The sequence below is a fragment of the Pyxicephalus adspersus genome, chromosome 4, assembly GCF_032062135.1.
Source record: "Pyxicephalus adspersus chromosome 4, UCB_Pads_2.0, whole genome shotgun sequence".
NCBI classification, from domain to species: domain Eukaryota; kingdom Metazoa; phylum Chordata; class Amphibia; order Anura; family Pyxicephalidae; genus Pyxicephalus; species Pyxicephalus adspersus.
Window position 1 is genome coordinate 119940867 of NC_092861.1, and position 16893 is coordinate 119957759.

The window sequence follows — 16893 nt, forward strand, 5'->3', positions numbered from 1 at the left end:
ATTAGGGTTATCTAGGGGGTTAAATAATACACCTTTGAGCCACAATAAAATGACATGGAAAATATAATAAAGCAGTGCATTGATTCCTTGTGTAAACTACATGCAACTGTTCTTGTATAAAATGACCCTTGTAGATCCCTCTGAAATAATGTTGGGTTTTGTTAGAGGGACGGAAATTGAAAATAAAGTCAAGAAATAGAAGTAGACAGGCCCCAGTACCAACTAAGTTGGAAGTCAAAATTGGCATTGATCATTTTGGATTTTGGGTAGATGGACAGATAATTCATGCTTTCTACTGTAGGTGGTTTCTACAAAGTCTAGCTGGTAGTTTGAACAAACTCAGGTATTATATAATGTAAAGTAATATACCGTTTATTCATCCAGTTATTGATCCCAGTACTTTGAACCCTGAAATCTATATTTTTCTTTTCAGGATGTTGTCTACCATGGGATTGCAGCAATATTTTACTTGAGCGCTGCTGTATTGCAATGTTACGCCACGATATTGTGTGATTATACAATTCCTCCAGGCCCTTACAACGTCTTTGAAATCTTTCAATGCCCCACAGTGTACTACCACTTGGATGCTGCAGCCACTGTAAGTCACATTGTTGTGTTTCTAATTTACTTTATTCCATTTTATATTGTTGTTTTTACTAAATACCAGTGAGGTATTTGTGGGGATATTAGAGTGTTTACCTCACATTCAGGCTATAGCCTCCAGCAAGGTCAGAACGGTGTGGTTATCTTGACAACATTAGTAGTCACGCATAAAAAACCATCATTCACCATAGGCTATAGGAAAAATCTTTGTTTATACGAATATGTAGGTGGCTTTCGCCAACAGGATTTTGAAGGTAGTAATGTTACATAGTAAGTCAGGTTGAAAAAGGACATAAGTCTATGAGGTTCAACCACTAAGAAACAGATATAAAACCCTATGGACATAGTTGACGTCCCAAACCAATTTGCCATGAGGATAATTGACAAAAAAAAAAGGCAAAATATTTTCAGGTCCAACTAAAGTAACAGCAGGGTGGAGTTGATTTAAATTGAGACTGGAAAGTGATGAGGTGACCAATAGTTATTTGAGCATGTTACATATAGTTCAATTCCATACCATACGAAAATTATATGCATACTTTAAATAATTATTTGATGGATACCTTTGCTGTGGGGGCTCACGTAAAGATATAGATATGTAAATTATTTCTATTGATCTTTGTTTCTCACATGTGGATTGTAATACTCCTGAACCGAGTACAAAAACATGCAGTTAGGTTAATCGGCTTCCTCCAAAAATTGACCTTAGACTGTGTTAATGACATATGACTGAGGTAGGGACATTAGATTGTGAACTTGTTTGAGGGACAGCTAGTGATATGACAAAGGACCTAAAGCACCGTGTAATAGGTTGGCGCTATATAAATACTGTGTAATAATATTATTAATATATTTTTCTGCTTTAAACATTAACATTCCTGGGCTTTATCATTGCATAAGAAAACAGTGAACACAACACATTCACGAACACAGTGAATATTTGTTATCTCCAGGTACTGTGATGGGTAACTTTGCTACAGGGGCCAATTTAAAGATCTTTGAGTACTCGAGTGTAAATTTTATTACTCATTGCTCAAGTACGGCTCAGTTGGAAAGCAAGAGTCCCCCCTCCACTTACAAGCCGTTGATATTGAGTGGGGTAGACAACTAGAGGGCATAATGTATGTTTCAGAATTGAACAAGGAGATGAAGAGGGGTAATTATCAAAGGGAAGGTGTGGGTAGAAATGGTTGGATGGACCTTTTTATGCCCCACTAGATCAACTCTCTTTTTCCATCCCTTTCCAATCATCTAGCTGGTCTTGGTATCATTCACATGCCAGAACAGGGGGTGGAATGAGTGACACAGCATGTCCACTATGTGAGCACCCAAAGGATTGACAATTGGAAGAGCAAACTGTTGCCTTTTCACTTTAGAAGTTTGGTTCTGTTTTTACTATACCAACATCGATAACTATAATAACCCCTTTCTACCACAACAATTTGTGTTACATGGCACTTTAACAGACAGGGCAGCAGTTTGGAACATTTTTTGGCACCCAGGTTACAGATAGCAGAATGATGTATTGTCTTGGCCAATCTAGGCCATTACCTATTTTGGCTATGCGGAAATCCAGCCCCTTGGGGGGAAGAACATACCATAAGCCCTATCCTGAAATTTGCAATAGTAACTTGTTCTGGGTTATGAATACCTTACTCATTTGCTTAGAAAAAATGAGTTATAAAAGTGTTATCAGAAAATACATCTCATTTCCCTAATGGAAACAGTAGCCTAGAATACCATCTCCAAAAACATCATAGAAATGTCTAGAAAAGCGTAGCTAAAATTTGTATAAAATGTAACTGGACTGACAAAGTAACAATAATTTTACAATTATTTGATGGCTTATTTGTATGTTTTATGTTTTTTTTCTAGATCTTTGCTTTCCTGACATCACTGATTTACATGCTGCACAGCTTCCAGTCCTACGTCCGCTGAAAGACCTTGGAAGAGTGAAGCAGATCAGTCTGTGAATATATTGATCAGATGGAATGTTAAAGAGTTCTACAAATGTGACAACTTCAACTATCATCCATAACAAATATTTTAAAAACTCCCCAAGATTTTGGACCATGTTTTTTTCTATTGTTTAATATAAATGAGATCTGTTAATATTCGTAGTGCTTGGGCACATCCTTCTTGATATTCATAGCAATGAATGGGAAGGTTTGTTTGGTAAGGCAAGTCAGCCAAAGCAAATACCTCCTAATCCTTTAGCTTGGCTGATACATGTTTTAACCTAGGCAATGACAGATCTATTACAATGCTACTAGACATTTATAGCAATAAGTGTACATAAATAGTATTATTAGAAAACATGCCTCTTTACTTCGAGCACTTTTCACTGTATTATGCTCTGTTTGAATAATTATATTTATTTTTACATACTTAAATACTCTTGCTTTTTCTTCTTAGGCTTTTTGAGTATATCTTTGCTCAGAATTCACAAACCATTCCAGCAATCCCATTGTAAAGAGGACAGTTTTGAGTCCGTTAGATCATAGAAATTGTTGCTCTAAAAAAATTGGATTTTTAAATGTTTTAAAACAATTCTACCAGAACCTTTTTGCTTGAGTCCATCTTTTACCTAAAAGACTAGCACAACAATCTGGATAAAAAGTCTAAATTAGCCAACAATGTAAAATAACGTTCACCTTTTTTATTGGAAATTGGGACAGTTAAAGCTGCAATTGTAAATAGGTATTAAAAAAATCGGGTAATTTTTGTTCTCCGAATGGATTTACATAAAATTACATAAAAATGTAATTTTATTGCACCGTTGGTTGGATATCCACCACTGGATCCCTTAACTAAACAAGCGTTACTGAATAAATCAGCACCCTTCTGGTAGCATCACAACTTTTACATTAAACGTTTTCTTGTTTTACTGGTGCTAGCTTGGTACAGAACATTGTTACTATGTATGAATTAATTTATATAAGATGATTGATAATGGGAAAAAAACTGCACAGGAAAAATATGCCTCCTTTCCTATGGTGTCCAAAGGTCTGCTGTGCCTAATAATATACACGACCAAGACTGTGGATTTATTCCCCTGATTGCTTTAGGCAACATGTTTTCATCAACTCTTCATGCTTAAGTCCATTTATGTGTAATAATCTATGGTGCAGTGGAGGTATAGTATATTCTAAAAAATACTGAAGTTTGAAAGGTCACGATTGAAGTCCTGCTGAAACCACTGAGAACATGGAAACTATTAGCCTTTAGGACTAAAATGTTTATCTTTGTTATAAATATATTAATTGTAAGTTTTTAACAATAATTTGCTGAGTGATCCCAGGATTTGTTGTTCAGGAATGCACAAAGAACTAAGTTCTGGTCTTAGTGTGTGTATGATTATATATTTGTGTCACTTGGTAAATTTGAAAACAGCAGACCAATTATACAATAATAAGGCTGCAGTGAAATTATGTGCCAAGTCAACATCATCCATCATTGCCCCATTAGCACTTGTACCTGTACAAGTTGGAACTGCTTTTCTCCCCACACAAGTCAATGGGAATGCAGAAAAAAAGTTATTTTAGTGATGAAAAATGCACCTGTACACTGTGAGCAAAACTGTTTGTATGACACACAAATGTTATGTTTTAATTGGCTGTTTACAATAAAAAACATATTGAAAACTGACATTCAAGTCCCTTTAAAATTGTCATTTTTGAGAGATTCGTTCTCTCTATTTGTCATTGTCACAAGAACAGGAGTAAAAATTTCCAATGGAGACATCTGTTTCAGTGGCAACATAACTAACTTCCTTTTGTTGAGATTTGTCTGTTGTAATTCTGGTGTAGGACGTAAAGGGAAATCTCCCTAAAGTAATGAGACAGCAATAATATTAAAGAACAGGGGATTTGAAGTGTGCGCTGTACATACGGAGCGCTGTACATACGGCACCATTCTGATCTATGGAGAGGGGAGGGGGAAAACAATAGAGCGGCACTCCGCTGTGCTGTCTCCCCTTCACTTCCATTACAATCGTTCATTGTCCATCGTCCTTGGTTCCATGGTCGTTTGAATGATGGGCAACCCAAGATTCTTGTCTGATATCAACCCTGAGATGAATATCGGACGTGAACCATTTCTCGTGTGTACCTAGCCTTAGGTTATTAGCCATTCTTGCCAATTTGGCCCTGGTGGCTTTGATCTTGATGTCAGAGCACTGAGCTCTAGGTGGGCGTGACTGCTGATATATGAGGTATAGAAAAACTGATTGGAGGCGGATCGAGTAACTGGCACAGGTTGGCAATGAGTATTGGAACACAGATCACAGACAGGTCAAGGAACAGGTGGAGATCGGTAGCATGTTGGTGGTAGCAGTACAAAATGAAGAGAGTAAAAATATGTAAAGATAAAATGGGGGTGATCCACAGGACAAGGTCAGGGTGCAATCCAGATCACCACTTGTCACCACATGTGATCCAGGAACACAGGTCAGGTCAGGTACATACAGGACTGAAGACCACTTATCAAGGCAGCAGACATAAGACTACATTTTAAATGAATGCATGCATAGGAATATGAGCAGTTTTCTTAAAGGCATGCATAGGAGAATTAGCCTGAATCAGTTTTCTTGCTTTTTCTTACATTCTTGTTCAATGATTTTTATTGTTAGATAGCAAGAAGCATACTGTGATGTATCAATGCCACAAAGATAAGCTTAGGTATATAACGAGCAAATACAGCTGCCTCTATCTACTTTATATGTATAGGATTTCTTTTTTGGTAAAATGTATATTTAAAATTAAAAATAAAGACTGTCATTTTTTATTGCATGTCCTGCAATAAAAATCCTTATTGCTTACAGTTTTTATATTCATGTAATATTCAGCTTTGAGCCAAACTTCTGTGAACTCAACTGAAAAACATGTATTGACAAACCCCAAATTTTTTTTATCATCAGTATGTTGGAAAAAAATCTGTCTGTGGACTGTTTGGTCTGATAGCTAAAAAAGAAAATAATTAGTAACGTTTTACATTAGTAATAAGTACATTAGATAATATTTGTTTATCTTACTATTGTAGAAGAGGAATGTTTATTGTGGCCCTGTAACATCACCAGCATTACCAAATGAAGACACTGAGCCTGATTTATTAAAGCTCTCCAAGACTGGAGAGAATACACTTTTACAGGGGAACTTGGGTGATCCAAAAACTCTGGAATGGATCTGGTTCAGGATTTTTAAAAAATCCTAAAAAATAGCAAATGTTTCTATGAAATCCCTTTCAGGTTTTAGGTATGCAATGGACAGTAATATATGGTTTTATAAGTGGGCCTAGCATAAACTGGTTTGACAACGTTTCTAACTTTTTCTCCAATATCATTTTCATTGTATGGATTTTCTACTTTATACCGCAACCCTGGAAATGGGCCATAAATCCATCAGCAAATGTGTAGGGGGATTAAAGGAAAAACTTACTGACATTTGTTCTGAATGAATCATAAATCATTTTTGACAAATAATTCTCAAATGACTCTTTACTCCAAAATGTGGTATAACAAGATATTTTAATATTAGACAGAAATTTTGTTTAATTCTTCAAAGCAGTCTTGGCCATATTAGCACAAGTGTCTAATTAAAGCTAGAAACCTGGGAGCTGAATAAATGTTTGCTGTTCACTGTAATACGAGTAAGATCTGGTCTCCTTGCTTGATAGGTATAAACATAAAGTTGATTCTAAACAAGATCGTCCTTTACGTTTTCCCAACTCTGACTACTAAATCAGTGTACTTTGTATTATGAAGATTATTGACAGTTAAAGGTCAGCTGACAAAAATCGAATTGTCAAATAGCAGTGAGAAGAAGTGAGACCAGCTTACAGTGTAAACCATTCAAGGTTTGAAGACTATACAGATTGAGACCAGGCCTACTATACTTTCAGACAGAGTAGACTCTCCTACATATTCCAGTTTGTCAGGCTTGGCATAGTGTGAGAGCATTCTTTGGTTTCATATGCTCTCCATCCAAATTTTCAACACAATTACTGTTTTGTAGTAGCAATAAAACTTCCAAACATCACAATAGTCCGCTGAGAATAGTTAAAGTCATGATCATGAAGTGTAGTAGTACTCTCAGCTGGCAAAATTCAAAGTTTCTTTGACTGTCAGTAGACAGGTGAAACCCCATGTTTATTTTATTTTAAAGCACAGAAAACATAAAGGACACATAACAATCAAAAGATTCAAGGAGGAGGACTTGTACAGTGGAAGCCAAATAGAATAAAAGGCAGGTGGAAGGGAAAGGACCAGTTAACATCATAATTACCAAAGGGGTTGGCAAACTCTTTGGACTACTATTTTAAGAGGTCAAGAAGGCACACTAGGCCAGAAGAAACAAGGTGTTTAAGGAAAGGTTTTTTCCAACCCTGACTGCAAGCGAGCACTCTTAGTTTTCCACTCACCCGCGGGGTAGTCTCTGTACGTGTGTGCGTGCCTGGCATTAAAATTCCCCTTGAGATTCGACCACTTGAAAGGGCTGTTGGTGTCGTTGCACACTAAACACAGGGCTTTGTTGCTGAGTTGGATGTGGAATAATTTGTCAGTCCATTCAGGGTTGAAGACACAACGTTCGAAGTCAACCTTCCGAAGACTGGTAGCTGTGTGTGTTGCTTCTGCTCTTTAAGCATTAATTAATTAATTAAGTAATTTGGATTACTGTGTGGGAACTCGATGATATTGTGGGAACACGAGATAACGCGACAATTCAATTAGGCCGGATCCAACAATAAAAAACTAGGGGGGGCGTTAGGCCGGACTGGAATACTGGCTAGGCCAGTAGTTTGCCTACCTTTGAATTAACATATCACAGAATAAACCCCTGAGGCATAGTTGATCCAGGGATAGGCAAAAAAACAAAACAAAAAAAAAAACCTTATAAAACACGGTTCCAATGGATTAAAACAATTCCTTCCAGATTTCATGAGGCAATTGAATCAACAGTGGCCGTTGATTTTACTTAAAAACTTTATTACTCAGATATATTCGGTGCTTCTAGAAAAGGATCCAACTTTTTCATAACATCATTTATAAAATGTGCTAAAACTACTTCCTGCCTATTCTAAATTTTACAGTGAAGAATCTCTTCCCTATGCAGAGAATAAATTTCTTTTCCTCCAGAAACAAAGAGTGCCCTCTTTTCCTTTGAAATGACCTTAAGATGAATAATTGGGAAGAGAGTTCTCTATATGGACCATTTATATATTTATATGGGGTGATCATATACCCCCTTATACATTTCTTCTCAAGGGAGAATAGATTCAGTTCAGCTAATATATATTCTCATAGCTGAGCTTCTCCATTCCTTTTATTAGTTTATTTGCCCTTTTCTGTACTCTCTCCAATTCCACAATGTCATTTTGGTGAACTGGTGCCCAAAACTGGACTGCATATTCCAGATGTGGTCTGACCAATGCTTTGTACAGGGGCATGATTATGTCTCCATCTCTGCAGTCTATTTCTCTTTTAATACAAGAAAGTACTTGACTAGCTTTAGATATTGCAGCTTGGCATTGCATGCTGTTATTAAGTCTATGATCTACCAGAACCCCCACATCCTTTTCCATTCCTGACTCCCCTAAATGTATTCCCCATAGACAGTATGAAGCATGCATGTTGTTAGCTCCCAAGTGCATAATTTTACATTTATATATATTAAATGCCATTTGCCAATTGGCTGCCCAATCAAACAGTATATCCAGGTCTGCTTGTAGATTATAGACATCCTGTATGGACATAATTCCATTACATAGTTTGGTGTCATCTGCAAACACAGAAATTATACTTTTAATCCCAAACTCCATATTATTTATAAAGATATTAAACAGTAAAGGTCCCAACACTGAACCCTGGGGTACACCACTAATAACCTTTCTACTAATAACAACACTACTCTCTGAAAGCAGTCTTTAAACCACTTCTCTATCCATTTACAAATTGAATTTTGTAAACCTATAGACACTCACTTGCACATTAGGACATAATAATCCCCCCCCCCATGGGAAATGTCAGTGTCAACTCACTAATATGAGTAGATATACAACTGGTTTTAGTAAGTCATATACAGGTAGTCCCCGAGTTAAGGAGATCCGACATACTCCTAGATACGAATGGGGCTTCCCTGCTTGTTCGTGTGCAGGACAGAGGCTTGATGCGGGGGAGAGGGTGGTTCGCATGACTTGCAGGAGAAATCTTTTAGTTGTTTCTCTTTAATGACCAAGACAAACTCTTCAGTTGTTTCTTTTTGCATATCAAAGCACAGCTTGCTTCAGAAGTTAATGACTGTCTAGGCTTCATAAAGTTTTTTTATTGCTTTTTTTGCTTTGTTTGTGATTAACTCACAGTGAGGATTTTATACAGTAACTGACACCACACTGCCTACTAATATGCTGGGACTAATAGGCTGGGGACTACCTGTAACTTATTAGGTTAGCTGCTGTATCTGTCTAACCTGTTGGTGGTGCTACTTTTATAGATCTAAACCTTAAGCTGATTGAAGCATTGCATTTTCTGTGATTCAAAACTGACATTGCACTTCAATAAGTGAAATCAGAACTCCTGATGAGCATTCTCCCATGTTCTGGCAGAAGTATCTAGAGAAGTTTTGTAGCTAGCCTATTCGCATAATACCTCAGTAAAGCATATACTATGACCATATTTATCTACAGAGGTAACTAAATTCACCTTTTATTCAAAATGGCTATTTTACAACACTTTAAGGTGGGAGTGTGCTTAGTAAACCACATTTATTAGTGTTTTACACTGTCATGCTTGTGCACAAACCTCAACAACTGAAAATGAACATGTGATCAAAAAATATATATACACTTACTGTATGCTTACAGTAAAAACCCAGTAACCTAATAATATATGGGCCCCTAGAGACAAGGATCTGAAAAGTATAGCTATACATTGACTTCCCCTATCAGGCAGGTTTGGCTCTATCTCCTGATCCTTCCTATTAGTAATACTATCATCGAAATGCAGGACCAAAGGGAGGCTTAATCAGTGACAAGGAGAAGGCAAGTTCTAAAAAAAATATACTACTTTGGATTGGGGTCAATGAAGGTAATTCAGTTTCTCAATTCTATTTATCTTCTCATTGACATCTGTACAAGTTCCCATGAGATGGGAGGAGGTTTTCATGGGTGTCATCCTTTAGTTTGCTTGGCTGGGGAGGGAGCCATGCAAGACTTTGTAGTGATCAATGCAAAGCTAGTTGTACATAAACCAAGTGGTTAATTCATTTACTTTTGACTTTGGCTGGATAGGAACATAAAAAACACAAAGGGGCTGATTAAATAAAGCTCTCCAAGACTGGAGGGGGTACACTTTCATCAGTGAAGCTGGGTGATCCAGCAAACCTGGAATGGATTTTTTAAAAGTAATTTGTTAGCAAATATTTTCAATCCTGGACCAAATCCATTTCAGATTTGATGGATCACACAGCTACACTGATGAAAGGGGAGCCTAAATAAATCAGGCCAAAACAATGTGTTTGCATTTTTCTACAATACTTAATCTTGTTTAAGGCAAAAATGACATTTTACATTGAAATAATTCATCAGAACTGGTAACTGATAACACTGGGGAACAATTTTGAACAAATTTTTTGTTGTTGACTTCAATTTTTAAGCCTATTTACACTAAAATAGGTATGCTGATTTTGAAAGTGCAGTTAGTTTTCTTCTATCACGTCAGGTTATTTCTCTACTACTTATATTAATGCAATTACTGTAGCATTGATTTGTATAGGCTATTCATTTAAACGTGAAACAGTGCGGTCAGAGGTTGTGCGCTGCTATGCGTAGTAAATAAGCAAAATTTATTTTTCTACTTACATATTTCCTTTCTTTCAGATCATGTCTGGCTCTGCTGTTTCTCGTTGTAAGTGCCTAAATAACCCTGATTCATTTTGTTATATCTGTGGCAGTTTCACCATTCCCAGTCAAAGGGTGAACACCAGCACATTTGTAGAGCAAGCCTATTTGGCATATTTCAAAGTTACACTTGGTGATCAAGATAAGTCTTGGGCCCCTCATAAGGTGTGCAAACAGTGTGTCAAGGGTTTACAGATGTGGACAAAGGGAACACGTGATAAGATGCCATTTGCTATACCTATGGTTTGGCGGGAGCCAGGAGATCATTTTAGTGACTGTTACTTTTGTATAGTGAAAACTTCAGGATATAACAGGAAAAAAAATGTAACATGGAGTATCCTAGTCTACCATCGGCTATACGCCCAGTTGCTCATTCGGATGAAATCCCAGTGCTGGTTTTCGTTACACTACCTTCTCTTGAAGAACATGATTATGGTGATGAACTAGGTAACAACAATGATGAAGAGTTTAAAATTGAAGAGGACTCTGTTCGTTAGGGATTTGATCAGCATGAGTTGAGTGATTTGGCACGTGATTTGGGACTATCGAAGAATGCTTCAGGACTCCTAGCATCAAGACTGCGTGAGAAAAACATACTTGAAAAAGGAACAAAGGTATCGTATTTCGAACCAGAGAAATTGCATTTCTGCAGTACTTTAGAACTGACAGTGGCTTTGTGTATTGCCATAACATACCTGGTTTAATGGAGGAATTGGGAATTCCAATCCAAAACTCAACTGAACGCAACTATTCATCGCTAGCTGAAAGGGGACCTTAAAGTGTGTCCTCCTTCACAATGGCAATATATTTGGGTCAGTCCCAATTGGCCATTCAGTTGCTCTTTGTGAAGAATATGCAGACATAAAGAGAGTCATTGAGTTGTTGCAATATCACCAACACAATTGGGTCATCTGTGTTGACCTTAAAATGGTATGCTTCCTTCTTGGTGAGCAACGCAGATACACCAAGTATCCCTGTTATCTGTGCATGTGGGACAGCAGAGCTTGTGAGAGGCATTGGGTGGAAAGGAATTGGCCTCCAAGATCCGCCCTAATAACCAGGTGATCCAAACATTCTACATGAGCCACTTTTGATAGAAAGAATTTTATATTCCAGCCTCTGCACATGAAACTGGGTCTGATAAAGCAGTTTGTTTTGCCAACTGAAGGAAAATGTTTCAAGTACCTCATTTTGGCATTTCCTAGCCTCTCATTTGAAAAAATAAAGCACTGTGTGTTTGATGGTCCACAGATTCGGCAGCTCATCAAAGGACTTTCTTGGAAACACTCAAGCAAATAATTACACAGAAATTGTCCAGAAACTCTTGGAGAGCTACAAAATGCTTGGTTGCAAAATGAGCATCAAGGTGCATTTTCTGCATAGCCATCTTTCTAACTTCCTGGAAAACCTTGATGCAGTCAGTAATGAGCAAGGTGAACAATTCCACCAAGATTTGAAGGTCATGGAAGGGATGGTATCAGGGTAGATGGGATGTACATATGATGGCTGACTATTGTTGGAGCATCCGGCGGGAATGTCCTAACTTTTACTTTAACAGCTTACTCCATTAATTTTCAAATGTTTAATTGTAAAAAAAATGTCATAAAGTAACAATAAATCCTTTGTATAAACAAAAGAAATTTAAATAAACAGGACATTCAAGTTATTATTTCATTATTTTTTCATTGTATATAAAATTTGTATGTTTTTTGACAAAAATGGAGGGTACTGTGCATCGTAAAAACTGGATGTGATAGCAAAAAACTGGTGTTATTTCTGGATTCACCACCCAAAACTAGTAATAAAACAAGATATAACTAAAAAAAAATGCGTTCCCCGGTGTAAATATTGATTGGTGTCAGGGACACACAAGTCATGTGTAAGAACCTTGTAGCACAAATGTAGCTACAGTTTCTTTTAATTTGCTGAAGACTAGTGGAACCAAAATGGAATAGCTTTTTGGATGAATCATTATTATTATTTTTAAAAAACTTTATTTTAACTTTTTTTTGTTATACTTTATAAAACACCAACATATCATGCAGAGCTGAACATTAAATAGATGATGCAAATGACAAACATATACAAACAAGTACACAGGAGTAGGAGAGGACCAACAAAGCTTACAATCTAAGAGGTGGAAGAGAATAGTACACAGGATGGGGCCATGAGTTTTGCAAGCATTGTTCATAAATGCATTAAAATTTATGCATTTAAAATGCATAAAAATTCTGAATGAATCTCTATACCATTGCAACTCACATGTAGCTTTAAAGACCAAACAGAAGATAAAGTATCAGTTTTCTCATTTTTATGAGTTTTGATGCCTAAAAGTTCTTAATATTAAAGTGGAAACCGCCAATAAGAGATTCCGCTGCTAAGATAAAACCAAATTGTACTGTCCCTCTCTAAGTGAAGTTGCTACCAAATAACACTCCAATAAAAAGGAATCAAAAGCTCCTCAGAAAGTGACATTTATTGTATTGTATTGTTTATTTCAAATAAAAACACATCTCTGCTATGTCTGTTAAATGTAAACATTTTGGATTGGAACCTGCACACATTCCTAGTTCTCAGATCACAAATTTAAAGTGAAACTATTTCCAAAATTGCAAGCAGGTAGGACATTACCTGTCCAATCTGCAATTAAACATGTTTACCTGCCTATTTGCAATCTTCTTTTCCAAATACATTGAGCTACACAAGCACAGTTCAGTACAGTATGCTGGATATGTCAGGAATCCTGGCATCCTCCATGGCTGCCTGGACTGCACAAACTTCCATGTCCTTGCGGACGATTTATGCCATCTCAGCGTGGCCAATCAGGATGGCCAATGATCCGATACCCTGCAGAGGATTGGATGAGGATAGATGTGCCTGAGACAGAGAGAGGACAGGTAAGTGTATATAAAAAGTTGAGATCAGGTAGGTATGTTTATTTTATTGCGAAGAGACATCTCCTGTCCTTTTTGCAATAAAAAAAAGTCCCAGTTACAATTTTTCCATTTAGTTTTGCTTTAGGTAACAGCTCTGGGTCACCTCTAGCATATGACAATCAATCAACTTGCTTCCTGACTATGTGACGACTACACAGTAATCAAATTAAGGGCAAGATGGTGGTAAAAATTTTCTTTACTGTTTAACAGTACATTTGTGTTCAGAAAAGCAAAATATTTTACCAACAATTTTCATGTTCTATATAACGTCTTCATTCTGTGCTGGGAGGAGCCATGCAGAATCCAATGACACGTCAAGCTTTGAATATTGATAAATACTAACCTGTAGAAATATGTCCGGTATTCAGCAATGCAATCTATAACAAAGCTATCAAAATCCTGTTGAACAATAATATAATAATGTGTCAATAGATGTATTCATAATGTATCCTAATTCATTGATTGAAGGTTTGCCTCAAAACTACTTTAGATTTTTGCTATTGTTCGGAAGTGTTGGGTGAGGCTGCCTATCTGGTATACTGAGAACGTTCACTCCCTTTTGCTGTTGTTGACAGGGCATCACTTTGACATGCTGTACATTTCACACACCCAGTGAGAGGAACATAGTTTGCTTTCTATGAGCTTAAATACGCAGCCACCAATGTGTGCAAATGTTTCAGATTTTTTTCTTTAACCATTTATGGACTCAGGTCATACCTTGTACATCTTCTATTACTTACCTCCAATATTGAGACCCACAGCCAGTTTGACAGCTGAAGTCTAATGTTTTAATCACAATAGGGGCAATTACAAGCTGGTAGGTGGTTGATGGCAGTGTTGTTGCCGGGTTTGTTATTGGCCTATCCTTGCACCAACCAGAGAATGTTGGCCACCTTGCAGACATAATTGAGTTGAATTTGACCTACTTGTCACTGTCAATGCAAGCATTTTTAAGAAGCAGAAGCAATTAAAAAATGCACTGCTGTTCTAGGCTTTTGCGTCTATTTTTTATTTAAAAGAACTATAAATAGAAAATCACATGAGCTTGAACTTTATATCTTTTTTCAATTATTGCAAGTTAAAACATTTTATACTTTAGAGTTGGTTTTGATGGGCCATTATATTTTGTGCATTATTGATGGTAACCAGTAGATGGTGCTGTGTCCTCATGTAAAGTGCTTAACAAACTCTTTACTATTGAACTGCTCAGCAAGCATTTGTTATACACTTTACAAGATCACAGACACATTGCCATCTACTGGTGTGACCAGAGCTTAAACTTAGATTCTTTTTTATGTCATTTGCGGGTAAAAAATATTAGTTTATGCAAAGGCAATTTATTTTAAATGCAATGCTTTTATATTTAGCTTGATTAACCTATTTTCCTTAAATTTCCCTAATATTTTTATACAAATATCTTCATATGTTACCATGTACAAAAGGTGTACAAAACCACATTTATTTTATTATTTTTTTAAAATAACTTTTTCAATGTTTTGCACATGGCATGTTCAAACACACACAGCATGTTTCTACGTCTGATATGATTTTGGATCCAAGTGATTGGTAATGAGAAGAATCTCAAATATATTTTGTAGCTGATTTGTCTTACTTTTGGAGTTCCATTTGGATATAGATAGTCTGGACATATTGGTAAATATAGATTAAATGTTTTATTGTGTGACTGAGTACATCCAATCTGAGGATAATGATTGTAAGGGGATAATCTTGTACACTTTTGTTTCGAGAATATTGATTGGATTGGTTGGTTGAGCACAACAGATCAATTAGCCGATCTGCTCATTTGTACTAAGTCTAAGGTTACTCATAAACATTAGCTAGGGGTCTGAAGAAATGTAAGATTGAAAGCTGGCCATACAACTTACAGTATGATTTGTACTATTTCCATTGGCTTAGCAATACATGCGGTGCAAGAGACTGTTTAACTGCAAACAAGGCAAAGTCATTTTTAGGATTGCCTTTATAATACATCTCAAGGAACCCCTTAAAAAACATCTTTTTGGGGGTTAATGGGTACAGAGCCTCTTAAATTGTTGGTAGTAAGAATTTCTAGAAAAACAAAAAGTAACCAACAGTTTTTTTTACAAGAAAAAAAATCAAGCTTTACATTCAATTGAAGGCAACCTTCCTCAACTTTTTTACCCCTAAAGAACCTATAAAATCAGACATCATCAAATGGGAGGTCAACCGGGTGCAGTTCAAGGAACCCTTTGCAATTTCTGGAGAAACCCTGGGGTTCCACAGAAGCAGAGGTGAGAATGTCTGTGTTAAAATATAGTGGAGAAACCTTTGAATGTTTTTTTTTCTTCATCCTAGAATAAATGAGCAGTCCCATACTGTACATCTTCATCTTCCCTATACGGACACTTGAAAATATATTGTCCTAATTGTACAGATTACTCTCTCCAGTCTGTGGATATCAGTGTCATTCTGGTCCGGCCACTCTTGCAATCTACCCAACTCTGCCATACAAATTACATCATAGAGAGCATTGAGACCTTCCCTAAGCTTATTCCATTAATAGTCAGATGCATACTGAGAACGTCATCTCTGTGCTTCCCCATTCAATATGTTGTCAGTGTTTGACACAATATATTTATTACATGACCAAAATGTCATTGAGAGGGGATTCGGTACATAAATTTCCAGAAGAAAGTAACAATTTTGTAAGAGCTTCAGTTTAACATTTACATATTCTGATGGGAGAAGAGTTTTACACAGACATACCTTATATCCATCATCTTCAAGATTCAATATTAACAATTTACATAGATATTTACAAAGACATAATAGTGAGTATATTTCTCACCTTTTCCTTGGTGCTTGATAGATCTCCAGATAAATGTATTCCAACACGTTTTGCAGGTCACAAAAGTTTGCTTCACCAGGGGTTTAGAAAGTTAAAAATGAGGTGTGCAGATTTTGTTAAAAACACACTGTCAGTTTTTTTCAGACATCCCAGTGTAGCAATAGGTATCCAAGGGAGCCAGACAGAACACAGTGCAAACAAAATTTAAGGACCTTTGGAGTATTTGACATGATTGCTTAAGGTGCTAAATGTCCTATGATTTGCAAGAACAGCTGCACCTAAACAACCTAAAATATTTTTTTTTACATTCAGTGCTGTAAGGTACTTACCCTGACAGTGATCCCGCATTGTCCTCGCTCATGACGACCCCAGGGATTGCAGGCAGTGTGGAGGAGACCAGTGCAGCAGACAGCATGACTCGCTCGTAGCGTGTCTTCTCTGGTGGAGGCATCCATTCTGGCCGAACTACTGGTCAGCTAGACGGCACCCCCTAGCATCCCAGCGGGCGTGCACAGTACAGCACGGCCCAAGGGTCCTGCTGTAAGAGGCACGCTACTATGCACGCCTTTTGTACCCCCTGGGGGCGAGGCAGCCAGCTGCCTTGCCACGGGGCGGGGCAAGTACAGTTTGAAT

At 37.0% G+C, this 16893-nt stretch overlaps 1 protein-coding gene across 1 annotated transcript in view; it reads left to right on the plus strand.

Annotated features, from left to right (window-relative positions):
- Positions 1-4251, plus strand: part of MALL (mal, T cell differentiation protein like) — an 18234-nt gene extending 13983 nt beyond the window's left edge. Inside the window, exons 3-4 of the mRNA XM_072409474.1 lie at positions 434-598; positions 2479-4251. Of these exons, the coding sequence (XP_072265575.1) occupies positions 434-598; positions 2479-2541 (228 nt within the window). The 3' untranslated portion in view covers positions 2542-4251. The remainder of the gene's footprint in view (positions 1-433; positions 599-2478) is intronic.
- The last annotated feature ends 12642 nt before the right edge of the window (positions 4252-16893 follow it).